Source organism: Equus asinus, chromosome 28 (genome assembly GCF_041296235.1).
Source record: "Equus asinus isolate D_3611 breed Donkey chromosome 28, EquAss-T2T_v2, whole genome shotgun sequence".
NCBI lineage: Eukaryota > Metazoa > Chordata > Mammalia > Perissodactyla > Equidae > Equus > Equus asinus.
In genome coordinates, this window is record NC_091817.1 from 38,831,934 (window position 1) to 38,848,800 (window position 16,867).

A 16,867-nucleotide genomic window follows, 5' to 3' on the forward strand; every position below is an offset into this window, starting at 1 on the left:
TACTAGGTAAAAATTGGGAATCCAAATACTCGTAAAAGAAAATAGCTAAGCAAAATATATTCACTATAGAATACAGGCATACCCCGGAGATATTGTGGATTTGGTTCCAGACCACCACAATAAAGCAAATATTACAGTAAAGCAAGTCACATGAATTTTTTGGTTTCCCAGTGCATGTAAAAGTTATGTTTACACTATACTGTAGTCTGTTAAGTGTGCGATAGTATTATGTCCCTTAATTAAAAAATACTATGTTGCGGGGCTGGCCCTGTGGCTGAGTGGTTAAGTTCGCGCGCTCCACTGCAGGCGGCCCAGTGTTTCATTGGTTCGAATTCTGGACGCGGACATGGCACTGCTCATCGAACCACGCTGAGGCGGCGTCCCACATGCCACAACTAGAAGGACCCACAACGAAGAATATACAACTATGTACATGGGGGATTTGGGGAGAAAAAGGAAAAAATAAATAAAATATCTTCAAAAAAAGAATACTATGTTGCTAAAAAATGTTAGCCATCATCTGAGCCTTCAGTGAGTGGTAATCTTTTTGCTGGTGGAGGGTCTTGTAAAAGATGCAGTCTCTGTGAAGTACAGTAAAACGAGGTGTGCCTGTATGTAGACATTGAAAATGATGAGTGTGTGGATTGTTGCTGATACAAAGAATTATGTATATTTAAAGAACAGAATATGAATATCCAGGCAGAGAAGATTCTGGGAGGATAGTGGCTGGAATGCGTGTCTCATTTCTTTGACTTCCAATGCCAACTATTTAAACTCTTTAAACCAATCGGGGCAGGTAGGCAGGGCCCAGAAGGGGTTACAAAGGCTGAACCCCTGAGAAAATACTAAGATGTAGAAGTTATGGAGGGGGAGATAAGAGACCTGGAAGATGGAACCTGGAGACTTGACATGAAGTGATAGGAGTACTAGAAGGAGAAAAAGGTAGAGGAAGGGTGTGTCAGCCAGGACAGGCTAGAACTAGGCTATAGTGTAAGAACAAACAGTCCCGTAGCTTGTAGTTTAATTCAACAAATTTATTTTTTCCCCCACACTGCAGTATTCAGTACAGGTCAAGAGGGGGACTCTGCTCATTGTTGTTACTCAGGAACCCAAGGTGATGGGGGCTTCATGTCATTGCAGCAGTGCAGTGATGTGGAGAATCATGAACTAGTGCTTAAAGTCTGCTTGTAAGTGCATACATTACTTCCATTCACATTTCATTGGCCAAAGTAAATCACAAACCCACCTTTAACTTCAAAGGGAGCAGGGAAGTGCAGTCCTGCTATATAGCTGGAAGGAGGAAAGCTAGAAATATTTGGCAAACAGCACTCACTACTTACCACAAGGGGAAATAACTAAGACATGTCTAAGTATATCCTGGTAAAATTTCTGAACTCCAAGAATGAAAAGAAAAATCATTCAAGCTTTCAGGCCAAAGAAACATATTATTTACTAATGAAAAAGAGTTACACTGTTATCAGATTTTCTATTTGCAACACCAAGAAGCTAGAAGATGTTAGAATTTTATCTATAGACCACTGAGGAAAAAAGGATGGCAACTCAAGTATCCTATAGCCAGGGCAATTAGGCAAGAAAAAGGAATAAAACACATCCAAATTGGAAAGGAAAAAGTAAAATATCAGATGGCATGATATTATTATGTAGAAAACCCTAAAGACTCCACCAGAAAACTATTAGAACTAATAAATGAATTCAGTAAGTTCAGTAACTATCAGAAAAATAAATTAAGAAGACAAACCCATTTATAATAGCATCAAAAAGAGTAAAATAGTTTGGAATAAATTTAACCAAGGAGGTGAAAGATCTGTATACTGAAAACTACAAGACATTGATTAAAAAAAATAATTGAAGAGGGGCCGGCCCTGTGGCTGAGTGGTTAAGTTCGTGCACTCCGCCTTGGCGGCCCAGGGTTTCGCCAGTTTTGATCCTGGGTGCAGATGTGGCACCACTCATGAGGCCATGCTGAGGTGGCGTCCCACATAGCACAACCAGAGGCACTCACAACTAGAATATACAACTGTGTACTGAGGGGTTTTGGGGGAAGAAGAAGAAGAGGAAAAAAAAGATTGGTAACAGATGTTAGCTCAGATGTCAATCTTTAAAAAATAAATAAAAGGTGCAACCTTTTAAAAAAATTGAAGAAAACACAAATGCTTGGAAAGATATTTCATATTCATGGATTGGAAGAATTAATATTGTTAAAATGTGATCCACAGATTCACAGATTCAGTACAATCCCTATCAAAATTCCAGTGTCATTTTTCATAGAAATAAGAAAAACAATCCTAAAAGTTCATGTGAAACCACTGAAGACCTTGAACAGCCAAAATAATCTTGAGAAGGAACAAAGCGGGAGGTATCATACTTCCTGATTTCAAACTATGTTACAAAGCTATTGTAATCAAAACAGTATGGTATTGGCATAAGAACAGCCACATAGATCAAAGGAACAGAATAGAGATCCCAGATATAAACCCATGCTAATATGGTCAATTAATTTTTGACAAAGGCTCCAGGAATACACAATGGGGAAAGGACAGTCTCTTCAATAAATGGTGTTAGGAAGACTGGATAGCCACATGCAAAAGAATGAAACTGGACCTCTATCTTACACCATACACAAAAATCAATTTATTTATTAAAGACTCGAGCACAAGTCCTGAAACCATAAGATCCTGTATTGTATAACTGAAATTTGCTAGAATCTTAAGTGTTCTCACCAAAAGAAAAAAAAAAAAGTAAATATGTGAGGTGTTGGATGTGTCAACTCAATTGTGGGACTCCTTTCACAGTATATACGTATATTAAATCATCACATTGTGCACTTTAAATATATTTCATTTGTCAATTATACTTTAATAAAGCTGAAAAAAAAATATCCTATACCCAGACAAGACATCCATTCAGCTGTCAGAATAAAAGAAAGTTATTGAGCATAGACAGAGAGTCAGAGAGCCTGTCTCCATTGTCACCCTAGTGACTCAGCCTTTGCTGTCCTAACACACCGAAGTTTTTGCTCTCCTGTCACCCCCTCCGAGGGGCCTTCCCTGACTGCTGTAGCTAAGTTAGCACACACATCTCACTGCTCAATACTTTTTCCAGTGTTTTATTATGAAAATTTCAAACATACAGAAAAGTTGAAAGGAGTTTACCGTATACATTTTTTTTTAAGATTTTATCTATTTATCTCTCCTCAAAGCCCCCCAGTTCATAGTTGTATATTTTAGTTGTGGGTCCTTCTAGTTGTGGCATGTGGGACGCCACCTCAGCATGGCTTCATGAGCAGTGCTAGGTCCGTGCCAAGGATCCGAACTGGTGAAACCCTGGGCCGCGAAACAGAGCACACGCACTTAACCACTCGGCCACGGGGCTGGTCCCATATACATCTTATTTTTTCGTGCATTTCATTTTAATGTAGATGTCAATACACCTCTCTCTAAATGCTTCAGCATGTCTATCATTAACTACAATTCAATATTTGTTTACACTTTTTTTTTCTGGTTGAGGTAAAATTTACAAACAATGAAATCTCAGATCTTAAGTGTACATTCACTAAATTTTGACAAATGCATGCATGTGTGCAATCCAAACCCTCCTCAGGATATAGAACATTTTCATTACCCCAAAAGATTCTCTCATCTCTTTTTCCATCAATCTCTGCCCTAGCTTATAACCCTTAGAGACAGCACTGTTCTGCTTTTTTCCACCATAGGTTAGATTTCCCTGTTCTAGTACTTAATACCATTGGAATCATAATATGTGCCCTTCACTCAGTATGTTTTTAATATTCATCCATGGTGTTGCATATATGAGTAGTTTGTTGCTTTTTTTCTGCTAAGTAGTATTCTGTTGCATTCTATAATTATACCACAATTTGTTTATCCATTCTGTTGTTGGACAGTTGCATTGTTTCCAGTTTTTGCTTCTTATGAATATAGCTGTGTTGAACATTCTTATAAATATCTACTTGTAGATATATGTTTTCATTTATTTAGTAAATATTTAGATGAGGAATTGCTTGGGTTAGGCTAGGTGTATGTTTTGTTTTATAAGGAACTCCCAGACATGTTCCCAAAGTGACTGTCATTTTACACCACCTCCAACAATATATGAGAGTTCCAGTTGCTCCGCATCCTCACCAACATTTGATGTTGTCAGTCTTTTAAATCTTATTGTTTGGCATTTTAATAAACAGATGTATTAGGGTTCTCCAGAGAAACAGGACCAATAGGGTATATATATTGAGAGAGAAAGAGACTGATTATTTATTATAAGGAATTGGCTCATGCAATGATGGAAGCTGAGAAGTCCCGTGATCTGCTATCTGCAAGCTGAACACCCAGGAAAGCTCACCGGCTGTAGTTCCAGTCTGGGTCTGAAGGCTTGAGAATGAGGAGAACCGATGGTATAAGTCCCAGTCCAAGGGCAGGAGAAGACCAGTGTCCCACCTCAAATAAGCAGAGAGTTCAAAATCTCCCTTCAGCCGCCTTTTCATTCTATTCGGATCTTCAGTGGATTGAATGAGGCCCATCCACACTGGGAAAGGCAGTCTGCTTTATTCAGTCTCCTGATTCAAATATTAATCTCATCCAGAAACACCCTCACAGACACACCCAAAAATAGTGTTTAACCAAGTATCTGGGCACCCAACGTCACAGTCAAGTTGATGCATAAAGTTAACCCTCACAACAGATTAGTTAAGGAAAATATGTGCAAACACTAATATTTAAATTTATTTTAAGGGTCAATGTGGCTCTCCTCTGATGTCTGCTTATGAGAATTTTCTTGGCTCCTGGGGAAACAGGTGAGCCCAGGCCCTAAAACAGAGCTCTAGAGGCCGAGTCCAGAAGAAAGGTGTTGAAAGAGGCAAAAGTCAGAACTGCTGGGCCTTTTCCAAGTCCAGAATGTTCTCCAGGAGAGACTGACCCACACGTCAGCAACTCATAAATTGTGCATTGGTTTCCAGTCATTTCTTAGGGAGATGGGGGATAGGAGAGAAGCATGTGATACCTACAGCCTCTGCCCCTGGGGACACTTCTCTGCAGTATAGAAATGTGAAAGGAAGTCATCCATGTTGTTACCCCTTGATCTTCCATTTGTAATAAATCCCATTTAATCAAATTCATTTAGTCTAGTCTCATTTGACAGACATGAGGCACCACAAGGATGTGAGAGGGAAAGATGCAGGCTGAAAACTAGGAACTGAACAGTAAGGACACCGTGTTGGGGGTGGCGCTCTCTCAGCCCCTGGGTGAGAGGAGTCCACATCAGACCCTCCTCCCCGGGACAGGAGGTCCTGCCTGGAGGGTGTGGCTTCCATTTCCCTGGTGGCTTCTTTGATTTTTCTCCCTTTAGGTGATCCCAGAGACAGGCAGAACTGGGGCAGCGTTAAAATAGCGCATCAGCATAGGAGGAGGGTCGGAGAGGGAACTGGGGCAACGTGCAGAGCACACGTCCTGCCTGAGAAATCAGGTCTTAAAGGAGAAGGTTGCAGTTCTGGAAAATGAGAAGTATATGGTCCCCAGAGCACAAAAGCTTTAATTTATATTGCAAGATAAATGTTGGAGAGGATTGAGAGAGTTGTGACTTGAGCTGGTTGCCACTGTCCTTTCTTGGTTGCTATGTCAGTCAAATACAAGGGCCTGGGTGAAGTCCAAGGGGCCCAGTTAACCCAACCCAGGAAGAAGCTTGATGCACATGACCTTGCGCGGGTGCCTGGGGTCACGGTTGGTTCACCTACCAGTGGGCCTACCCTTTGACCTGGCCGTAAAAGAGGTCAAGGCCTTGCACCGAGTGGTGAGTGTGGTCTTGTCTTTTCTCGCGTGCTCTAGTCTCTGGTCCACCTGCGGATTCCCTTGCTTAGGCGGGACACTTGAAAGACAGGAAGCAGCTGGACTCTGGCTGATCACACTCTCCTTGGCTCTTCTGGCTGTATAACCTTGAGCTTATCTGATGACAACAGAAAGAAAGGAAATGAGGAGCTCTCTCTCGGCTCCTCTTGATTGGGAGTGGAGGGATCCTGTAGCGGCATTTGGTTGGTAGAGTACACCTAGTGCAGAATTGGTGATTGCAGACAGATTCCCCGTGGTGCTCTGTCATTCATTCCTTCCTTATTTTGAGAGGTTGGCAGAAAAGTCTAGGAACCCGGTAAGTTCCCTTCCTCTGCCGTAGTCCAGTGGGAACGGATGATGGCTTAGGAAACCAGTGTCAGACTTGGTCAGCAAAGCGTAAGCTAGCCTTTGCCTCCCTTTACCCTGTCAGTAGCGAATACTAAAGACAACACTTTCAGGGCATTGCCTCTGAAAAGAAATAAGACAGGAAGGATGAGGCAGCTGGGGTATTGCTGACTGCTCACCTGGCTTCCAGGGTGCAAGAGGCAGAGGCTGGTCTCAGATGAACTTAGGGGGTGTCCAGACTCCACCTGTAGCTTTCTCATAAAGGAAAGTAAAGCATCACTTACGCATGCTTCCTGAGTGCTGATGAAGGTCTCATGAAATTTGACAAAATCATATCGATTGGATGACTTTGCGGACCTTTGGTTTATCTTTGTTTGCAGGGTTGATTTTAATTTGGCTCAGACTTTTTCCAAAATGGTGTCAAACCTTCCTAGATATTTTAACCTTTAGATAGCCCATAAAGATCACAGTATTTATCATTCCGTAGGGCTGTTGGTGCTGAATTGTGACTGGACAATTAGGAGAAAAGATTGGGGCAGTAGACTGGTAGAATCCATCTTGATCATCGGATGACCTTTCAGGAAAGAAGGTGGGGACATTAGTTTTTTCCCCTTAGCTCTCCATATTTTTCCGTCCCTCTTACCTTTTGCCCTTTATTTTCCATTTAAAAGGTAATTTGCAAACTCACCATCTTACAACCAGTACTATAGGCTCACTGCCAAGCGGGAAGCAGAATTCTATCCTTCCATGTTAACAGAATTCTCAGAAAAAAAAAATTATCAATTGTTTCAGCTTATGGGATTGTCCAAGACTGTGGGTACTTCAGGAGAAATTGCTGGGGCAATGTAGAAGATTTGAAGTTAGTATTTAGTAATACCTGAGTTTGTATAGCATTCATGTTCTCTTTGCCATGTAGCTCCTCCTCCTGTACTAGTCAGCCAGCCACACAGCTCGATGAGTGAGGTCTGCACTGGACGGTCAGACTTCCTCGGTGTTGTGTGCTAGCACTGGCTCTCTCTGACCGTGTTACCTTGGGCAGGTGGCTGACCTTCATGTCCTCTTCTGCAAAATAGAGTTAACATTAGTAGCCTCTTCATGTTATAGTAAATAAGAAGACATGGAAAGCTCAGTGGCTGCTCATAGTGACGACTCAGTGAATGCTACTCTTTATCATCCTATGCAAGAGTAGGTGCCACAAAGGTTAAACAAGGACCATTGTTCCACGTTGGCAGTACACAAAGTGCCGTGTACAGTGCTCTAGAAGTTCAAAGGAGACAGATGGGACGAGCAGGTCCCATCTAGCACACTTGGCACAGCCTGTGGCCTCTGGGGCTGATCCATCACCCCCCACATCCTTCCTCTGGCCCTCCTATTCCTTCCTCCTCTTTAAGTGCTGCCAGGTGTGATGATGTTGATATTCATGTCCCCCCATGCATTTAATTAGCTTCTTTTTGCCCTGCTTTCAGGTTTCTTACTTGATCCTTGCAAAAGTGAGGTAAATCACTCTGTCTTTAGATGAGGAAACTGAGGTCCAGGGAAGGTAGATTACTTGCCAAGGTCTTGAGGCTGGAAAACCCAGGTCATTTCCCACTCGTGTAATAGACTAAGTTATTTCTTGAGCCCTAGCTGCCTGCCCGCCCCCAAATCCAGAGGTAGATGATGCAAGGGGTATTAATCCTGCTTTTGCTAGACTGTAGGTCTCTTCTTACTACAGTGGCGCTATCCTCAAACTCTGTTCCAAGGTGTGTTTTCTCAGCACCACTGAGCAGCTGACTCAGTTCTGACGCTGTCTACCTGGAGATAGCATCATATCCCACAGGTTAACGGCCCGGTCCCACAAGACTGACCCCACTTCAGATACCAATGCAAGTCTAGGTTGACATGTGCTTCTGCCTGATTGGCTATTAATTGGAGGTTCCCACAACCCCCACTCACATTCATTTAATTTGCTAGAGCAGCTCCCAGAACTCAGAGAAACATTTTTTTTTTTTACTAGATTACCATCTTATAAAAAGATACCACTCAGGAACTACCAGATGGAAGAGATGCACAGGGCAAGGTATGTGGGAAGGGGCTCAGAGCTTCCATGCCCTCTCCAGAGCACCACTCTACCTGAATCTCTGTGTGTTCATTAACCCGGAAGCTCTCTGAACCCTGTCCTTTGGGTTTGTACAGAGGCTTCATTACATAGGCATGATTGATTAAATCATTGGTCATTGGTGATTGAACTCTATCTCAAACCTGCCGCCCCTTCCTGGAGGTTGCAGGGTGGGACTGAAAGTTCCAACTGTCTAATGAGCTGGTTGGTTCCCCTGGCAACCAGCCCCCATCCTTAGTTTACCAAGGAACTTTCCGAAAGTCACCTCATTAACATAAACTCCTATGTGGTTGAAAGGGGCTTGTTATGAATAGCAAGATATTCCGTTCACCTTTATGGCTATTCCAGGAACTGATAACAAAAGACCAAGAATTATTGGTCTTGTGTTAGGAAATTCCAAGGGTTTTAGGAGCTCTCTGCTAGAAATGGGACAAAGACCAAATATATATTTCTTGTTACAAATCACAATATCACACCTGTGGTCAACTCTTTCTTCCCTGATGGAAAGGACTTTAGATTGGGAGCTGAGAAATATGATTCTAGTCTCAGCCCCCACCCCTCAGTTGTTTGACCTGATGGCCTCACCAGGACTGCCTCCTTTATCTGTACAGTGAGGGCACTGGTCTAAACCTGTGAGTCTCAACTTGTTTTTTTCTAGGACCTAAATGTCTAGTGACATTCCCTCATAGACCTTCTTGTTGGGTGGCCTGCTTCCCAGTACCTTAGCTGTAACTCGACCCCTTCTCCTGTACTCAGGGAGTCACGTGGGGATGCAAGGGTTTGAATGATGCTGTTGTAGCAATAACCATGAATCTATTCTAAGGAATCAGAAAAGTGAGTAATGGGCGAGGTGTAAGCCTTTTTGTATGTAACAGATCACTTTAACACCTCCCAATGACCATGTCAGGGCCTGGTGTTAGAGGACCTGGTCCGGAGCACGTCCATCCGGGCCTCCTCATAGCCCTGAGCCCTCAGCCTGCAGACAGGGTGCTAACTTAGCAAGCTTAAAGTAGAAGTATCCTGTAGTCGCTTGAAGTGTGGCAAAACCTTGGTCTGTTTTTTTTTTTAAGGTATGCTTTTTGGTGAGGAAGATTGACCCTAAACTAACATATGTTGCCACTCTTCCTCTTTTTCTTTTTTTTCCTCGCCCCAAGACCCTAGTGCATAGTTGCATATCCTAGTTGTAAGTCCTTCTAGTTCTCCTACATGCGATGCTGCCACAGCCTAGCTTGATGAGTGGTGTGTAGGTCTGTGCCCGGGATCCAAACCGGTGAACCCTGGGCCGCTGAAGCGTTGTGCACAAACTTAACCGCTACGCCACCAGGCTGGCCCCAACCTTGATCTTTTGAGTCAGAAAAAAAGGTGAACAAATCTCTGAAGAAAATGAGACAATCTCCCAATGGCTGGTCATTTTGTGGAAACTTATTTACTATATGTATTGGTTTATTTGTAGGGTGCAGGTATGAGGGCAGATCCAAGGGTACAGAGGGACTTAGGTTAGATGTGAGACATCTTCATTCTACAAGACTCAAATTCATTACTCATCTGTCCACTGCGTGTGTAACAGTGGGTGTGTAGATTTCTAAACTGGATTAGAAAAGAATTAGCCTGGCACGTTGGAGATCCAGTTTTGCCAGAAAACTGAGGATGGACCCTCCACCACCATGTTTCTTTTCAGTCTTCAGGTTTTATTAATGGATTCGTAACCACCCCAGAGATCAAAAAATACAGCCTCTTCTCAAAGCTTCAGTTAATAGCACTTCCGGGACTTTTTAGCTGAGATGCTTAGATGCTAAAGATCTTTGCGGAAAGAGGTCGGGGGAATGGGGACCGTACCACAGAGTCCCAGGTCTGCTTTGTCCGTAGTTAACCAGACCCCGGGTCTTCTGTCTGTTCCTATAGTTCAGAGCATTGTCACTGAAAAGAGGAGGTTTGGAGAAGACTTTAAGCAAAGCGCCTATGCCCTACACAGGAACGTGGGAGTCGGCTTGCTTCCTGTCTCAGCACCACCAGCTGTCAGAGGGCCCGGCTTTCCATACAGCATGGGCGAGGCCCCACAGGAAGGACACTGGTGAAGGTGTGAATTCCTCCTCTGTCCTGGAACAGCTAACAGTTAACATGAACCCTCAGCCTTTTATCTGTTTCATAAGATATGTTGCTGACATATTACCAGCATCCAGTGAAACTGTGCATGGGACATTTTGACTAAAAATTAACAGAAGAGTCAGTCCTTCACAACAATATATGGATGTGCTGTATTTGACCTAGGAAATCCAGGCTGGGTAGGTAGAAATCATGGTTACAAAAGGGAGCAGCTACGATGTGAACAAATAAATAACTTTTCAATGGTATTGGATCTTTTTGGTAGAATGGGAAAGAATTAATTCATTTGAAAATAATTTTAGTAAAAGTAAAATGGAGAAATTAGGAGTAGTTTGCGTTTTATCTGTAAAAAATAGTTTATAAAAAATAAATCAAGGGACTGTGTTTGCTTAATGGAATTCAACTCAGAACACTCTCAGCCGAAATCCCCAACATGGATACAATTCCGATGAAACTCCTTGGGTGTATAAGCAGTCCACACTTCCTTGGGAATAGAACAGCAGGGCCAGAACGCCCTGTATTCACCTGGCGTTGTGAAACAGCTGCTACTCTTAGTGGCATATGGCCAAGGCATGTGTGGCATTTGGGAGTGCTCCGGAGGGTCACCCCGCTGCTCACACACTCTCAGGACAGCTGCTTAGCTGTGGGGAGGCAAAGGTGCCTTGGGTGAAGGATGGGGGCACTGATGACTGGAGGAATTCCTCCCACAGGTGTGAGGTGGAAGGTGAATAAACTCTTCATTATTCAAAGACTTTATTTAGTTGCCTTGATTTGCTGCTTCCCTGTCCTCACTGCCCACAGACTCCCTTGGGAAAGGATCTAAAAGAAAATACAGCTCAAATCAGTTGTCAATGACTTCTGATAAACCACAGCAAGGGGCGTAGGACAGGGAGAGCACAATTTGAAAAATGGGAGTTGGAGACTGTCATAAAATAACAAAATTTTGCATAACTTTATGAAGGAGAAATCGGGTCTAGGGTGTATCTGGATTGTAATTCTCCATGTTGACTCTGGCCCCCCATGGCCATAGTCATTTAAGAGTGTTTGCGTTTATTATGGGTATATTTGCTTTGGAGAAAACATTTCATCCTGTTTTTCTCTCTTTCAGGTTTCAAGTGCCCCATTTGCTCCAAGTCTGTGGCTTCTGATGAGATGGAAATGCACTTTATAATGTGTCTGAGCAAACCTCGCCTCTCCTACAACGGTAAGGGCTTGCCTGGGGGAGCCTCTGAGTGAGGGTCTTCCCAACCTTGCGAGGCTCTGGGCAGCATTTCCACCTGCCTTCCGGCAGAAATGCCTGAATGGTGATGAACTGTTCAGGGAGTCTTGCTGCATCAGTCGGAGAGGAAGTGGAGAGGGACAAGGAAGGAAGGCCCAGGGGTCAGGTCTGCAGTACCAGGAAGTCTTTTGAGCCTCTCAGTTAGTCCTTCTACCCGCCCAGTTCCTTGGACCTCTGATGCCTTCGCCCATTCACACAGCTGACAATAGGGGGCCTAGAGGGAGTGCCACCTCTCCTTGGGGGAGGGGGAGTCTGTGCAGGTGGTTTGCACGAGTGCTTAAGCCCTGACTTTCCACGGTAGAATAAGTGCAATATGTGCACACCCTTTAGGGATTAAAAATGCTGACCTGCCACCTAGTCTCTCCACCCAGGCCATGCTGCTTCCTACCTTGGGGCTGCCCAGAACTAAGCAGTGAATACAACAGGGGGTAGGATCACCGGGCCAGGGAACTCCGTGAAACCCAAGTTCCCCTCATATGGCACCTCTGTGGACAAAGTGAGTGTCAACATCTGCCTGGTATGCTGATCCGAGTTCAAAGCCTGCCCTCCCACTTACTGGCTGCATGATCTTAGGCAAGTTGCTCAGTTTAGCAGAGTCTTGGTTTCCTGGTCCATAATATGGGGTTATTAAGATCTGATTCATAGGATTATTGTCAGAATAAAGTAAGATATTAGACCTAAAACCCTGTAACACAGAGCCTGCACACGGTCAATGCCCAGGAAGTTATAGCTGCCATTTATAGGGACAGCAGCCCTGAAAGATACAAATTCTTTTTGTCACTTTCCAGAGTGGACTGGCTTCTCTTTAGTGCTCCGTGCCCTGTGCTGTTGGTGGCTTTCTGATTTTCTATCCTTATTTGCTTAGTCTGCTCTTCAAACCGTGTTCCACAGAGAATGGCGTCTTCTACGGAAACAGGCACTGAATCTGGCTGGGGTGTGCTCTGACCCTGTCACTGGGCCTGCCTTCTAGGATTAAAGTCACAGCAGTGCTTAGGAAAAGAGTCCCATGATTTCTCAGAGAGTCTAAGGACAGGACGGGTTGTGAGTCTGGATCACTTGACCCCCATCCTGATGATGAAAGTTTCCTCGGAAGACTCTCCTTACAGATTTGTCCTTGATGTACTGTCCTTGGGCTCCTGCCTCCTCAGATCCAGATGTGCTCCTTTCCCTACACAGCATTAGCCTGGGGAGGCCTGATGATACCAGATTGTTCCTAAGGAATCTGATCAACTCATGGTTCTCCTGAAAACATATCCTGCTATTCTCTTATCTCTTATTTACTTGCTCAGCCAAAAGGTCCTGTATGCCTGCAGGTGGGCCAGTTCCCTGCTTGTCTCCGCTACGTGCGGTCTGGTAACCTTTGCTCAGGTTGGAGGAACAGCTGCAGGGCAGGTTGTGGCCCTGCCTCTGCCTCCAGCCTTTTCTTCCCATTCGTATCCTACCTGGTGTCCAGGAAGCCCCTCTTCTCCCCAGCGGACAGCCTGTTCCTGTCCCTGGGGACTGACTGCCACCATGTCTCTGAATCTGTTGTCAGGCGAGCTCCTCAGCTTCCTCTCAGACTCATCAGTGTGCTGTGCATTCCTTCGAGGATGCTGCAGCTCCACTTTGTTCTGTTCCTCATCTGCCTGGGACCACGAAGGGAGAGGAGTCTTCTCCCGTAGCTCTCAGCTCTCCCCAACCATGGCCTTAGAAACTGTTCATTTGTTTTCCACATGTGCAGAGCCCTTGTGAAGACCGCTTTTTGTCCTGTGGGTTGCTGGGGAGAGTTCTCTGTAGACACTGCCTTGCTGTCATAAGAACACAAAGTAGTCTCAGAGTGGGCTCGGCCCGAGAGGACCGGGCTCCTGGTGTCATCAGGGGGAACGTTGCAAGGGCAGCTGTGGAGGACAGAGCGCTCTTGGGGCCACCTGAATAAGGAGTACCCACATGCCCCATTTGGAGAAGGGAAGGTGAGGGGCTCAGGCTCCTTTGCCGGAGAACTGCCCAGGAGCACCGCCATTGCCTCTTCTGTTTTAGCACTTAAGTCCCCAGTGCTGCCCATAGGTCTCCTCCCTGCCTGCGGCCGTGGGGAAGGGTCCTCCTGTTCTTTGACCTTCGCCTCCGTGGGAGAGCAGGCTTGGCAGCCCCACCTGAGCACAGGTCGCCTGCAGAAGCCACACTTGGAGCCAGAGTCTCCTTAGAGAAAGAGGAGGTTACCCAACCAGCCTGAGGCATAACTGCAGCCATTCTTGGTCTGTTCCCATTTTTTCCACCTCCTCTAACTGAAAGGCCACCTCATCGGGGTGGGTGGGTGTGAGTAAACCAGAGGCTTGAAACTCGAGGATCTCTTTTGCAAAAGCCAGTGCTTTACCACCAGAGGCAAAGAGAGGCATGTTGCCTGGGTCCTGTCAGTGGGATTTGTCTTAAGGCAATGACGGTGCTTCAGAAGCAGTGGTGTGACCCCTCTGTGTACATGATTGATGCAAAAAGGAGACCTTCATGGCTGGACTCCCCATTTCAGTCTTTGTCTTCTCTGAAAACACCTAACCCTTCCAGATGAGAGGAAGGTGTTAGCCATCTGAGGTTTATATGTGGGATGGAAGTCTCCATCCCCTGGGCTGTCTAAGGCCTGCCTGTTCTAGTTCACATAAAGCACAACCCTTTCAGGAGCCGTAGACCAAAGTCCCAAGTCAGGACCTCCGGGTATTTATTTTGGTTTTGCTAGTACATATTTTACCCATGATTTCTCATCATCCCATTGTCTCCGGCTTCGCTTTATCTTTTCTATTAAAAAGTGTGAGGAGACAGAGTCTGTAAAGTGTAGAGCTCTAGGAATCTTTCTGGAAAAGGGTCAGGATGAGGCCTTCTTAGTGGATAGAAAGGTGCTGTTTTCTTACAAAGATTCACTAGAACTCCTGGTCACTCCACTGGAGATTCCCCCCCACCCCCCACCCCCCACCCCCACACACACTTTCTGTAATTGCTGGCACCACTTGGGGAAATTTTTAGAAAATTTACAGTGGTTATATAAGATGAAATTTAGTCAACCACCAAAGGAATAAAGTGGGAACCTCTTAAATGAGGCAGATAAAAAGTAGTATTTTTCTTATTATGAAGGTTGGCCTGAGCCATGGGTTGGAAGGCCTCCAGTAGCCGCCTGCCAGTTTAAAAAAAAAAAACAACTTAGGAAAGGCAAGACTAGTTCAGCTGGTTCACCCAGTGCTCAAGAGAAACGTGAAGACCAATAAATGTGGCTCCCAGGGCAAGCCCCTAGCTGAGAAGGTACGCTAGATTGTGAGCATGCCAGCCTTTCTGGAGGGGCAGGGAAGGGAGCTAGACCCCAGAGCTCTGAATGTTAACGTCCTTCATTCTTCTCTTCCTGGGCTCTGAACCCAGGACTCCTAGGAGATGAGGAAGGAGTTAGTGGGACCCATATTTATGGGTAAATGTCGTCAGTTTGAATGGGCCTTTTAATTTCTCTCCAACATCTGTTTGTGGTTCTGAGATTGGGGTAACTCACCTTCAAGAATACACACTCAAATTTTGACCATCAGATTGTCTTGAGATGGGGGACCTGATTTTGCTATGAATAGAAGAGATTCATAATACGCGAGGAGGGGGGAGGGTCTTGACAGTTGACTGACTGTCCATTGAAAGCTTAGGAGGTCTGGTTCCAGGGCTAGCCAGGGGTCCTTGGCGCAGGGAGATTCTAGCATGTGGCAGATTCCTTTGCCAACAGTATTAAGAGAGCTTGTGGCTGTCAAAGCAACTTCAAAAGATCCTCTCCCCTTAGCTTTCTTCAGGGCACAGACCCGTGCCTTGTTTCTTAGGTCCTGACTGCCCTCCCCTCCTCTCTGCCAAGGGTCATTGCCCCCAACTTCATGGCTCTTAGAATGCTAAGTGTCACACAAGGTTTCTTTAAAGGAGAGGGCATCTGGCTCCACTAAAAGTAGGAATGCCTCCTGCTAGTTTATCCCGACCTAAGCCAGCAGACCCGTGTAAGGCAGACCTAAGCTAGAGACAAAGGCTTTTTGGCCTTTGTCTCTGCTGAGACCCTGGGGTTGGAATGGAAGTGTCTTTTCTTGGGCCTGGGGGAGCCAGGAAGTAGCTGAGCCACTTGCCCAGCCCAGTGGGATGCTGCCAAGAGCTATTGTCAGATGCTTCAATAGCAGCTGAGTCTGGCTGCGGAGGTGTTTGTCCTGGTGCTTCTACAGGAGGGAGGGGTAGAGGGAGCTCCCGGCAGCTGCCGGCTGGCAGGCCACTGGGTGAATGAGGAGTGGGTGGGAGGATGGGGGGCCTGCAGGGAAACCAGAATCCAGTGGCTAAAGGAGAGGGGACTGAGTGGGGTCACTTTTGGGAGCCTCTGTAAATATGCAGCCTTCTGGGCCCAAGCTTTACTCAGCTCACCGCTCTGGGCTGTTGTTATCGCAGCCCACCTTGCTAAGACAGTTGGGTCGCCTCACAGTCCTGGGGTGTTGGGGTCGTGATGCCACTGCTGATAGGGCAGAACTCTTTCTGCTCAAAGTCTCCTTTTTGCCTGGAGATTTCCCAAGAAGGGAGCTGGCATTGGTGGCACTGCCCCTTCCTGTCCTCCAGGAGACTGGGCCAGCAGATCTGCACGTGCTGAAGGTGCTACAAAGACCATGCTTTTCCACACGTAGGCTGGAAATGAGGCTAGGGGCTGGAGTCTGTGTCTCTGTTAATTTGCTAGGGGTCCTCCCTCTGGCTCCCACGTTCCTTCCTGCCAGGGCCTTAACTGCCATCAGGCACAAGGGGAGATGTATTATGTCTGGTCCTGCACTCAGCTGCTGGCTCCGAGCTGCGCAGCATCAGCCTTCCCTCTCGGCTGCCTGGCAGAAATAACCTGTAGCTGTTTGGGCCTCCTCACCCGCTCTGTGCCACTAGCAGTTCTGGGGGTCCCTTGAGGAATGTTGAGCACTCTCCACGGGGCAGCTAAGCCACATACTGGCACCCGGAGGGCAGCAGTGCAGCTCCCTAAATCTGGCCTATTCACTCTGAGCATCTAGGTTCCTTCATCCTCCTTGGGCTCAGCACGCACACATTCACAAAAAGAGAAAGATCTGAAGCTGTCTGTGAGACGGTTGCTGGTTTCTAGTCCCAAGAGAAGAGACCCTATCAGTTGGTCTTTTAAGGAAAGTTGGCAAGGTGGCGAGTGGAAGGAACTGGGCTTGGGACTCATGGCCACTTACC

At 45.8% G+C, this 16,867-nt stretch overlaps 1 protein-coding gene across 7 annotated transcripts in view; it reads left to right on the top strand.

Moving 5' to 3' along the window:
• The window catches only part of ZNRF1 (zinc and ring finger 1), a 97,114-nt gene that overhangs the window by 71,212 nt on the left and 9,035 nt on the right, over nucleotides 1–16,867 (top strand). For 4 of the 7 annotated variants that reach the window (XR_006521693.2, XM_044761826.2, XM_070500479.1 and 1 more), the window contains exons 2-3: nucleotides 8,194–8,256; nucleotides 11,507–11,602. Coding sequence is in view for 5 of the 7 variants with exons in the window: in XM_044761826.2 (XP_044617761.1) it covers nucleotides 8,194–8,256; nucleotides 11,507–11,602 (159 nt within the window). In the remaining 2 variants the exon portion in view is untranslated. The remainder of the gene's footprint in view (nucleotides 1–8,193; nucleotides 8,257–11,506; nucleotides 11,603–16,867) is intronic. The other 3 variants (XR_011499014.1, XM_014849341.3, XM_014849468.3) reach the window with 1 other exon arrangement.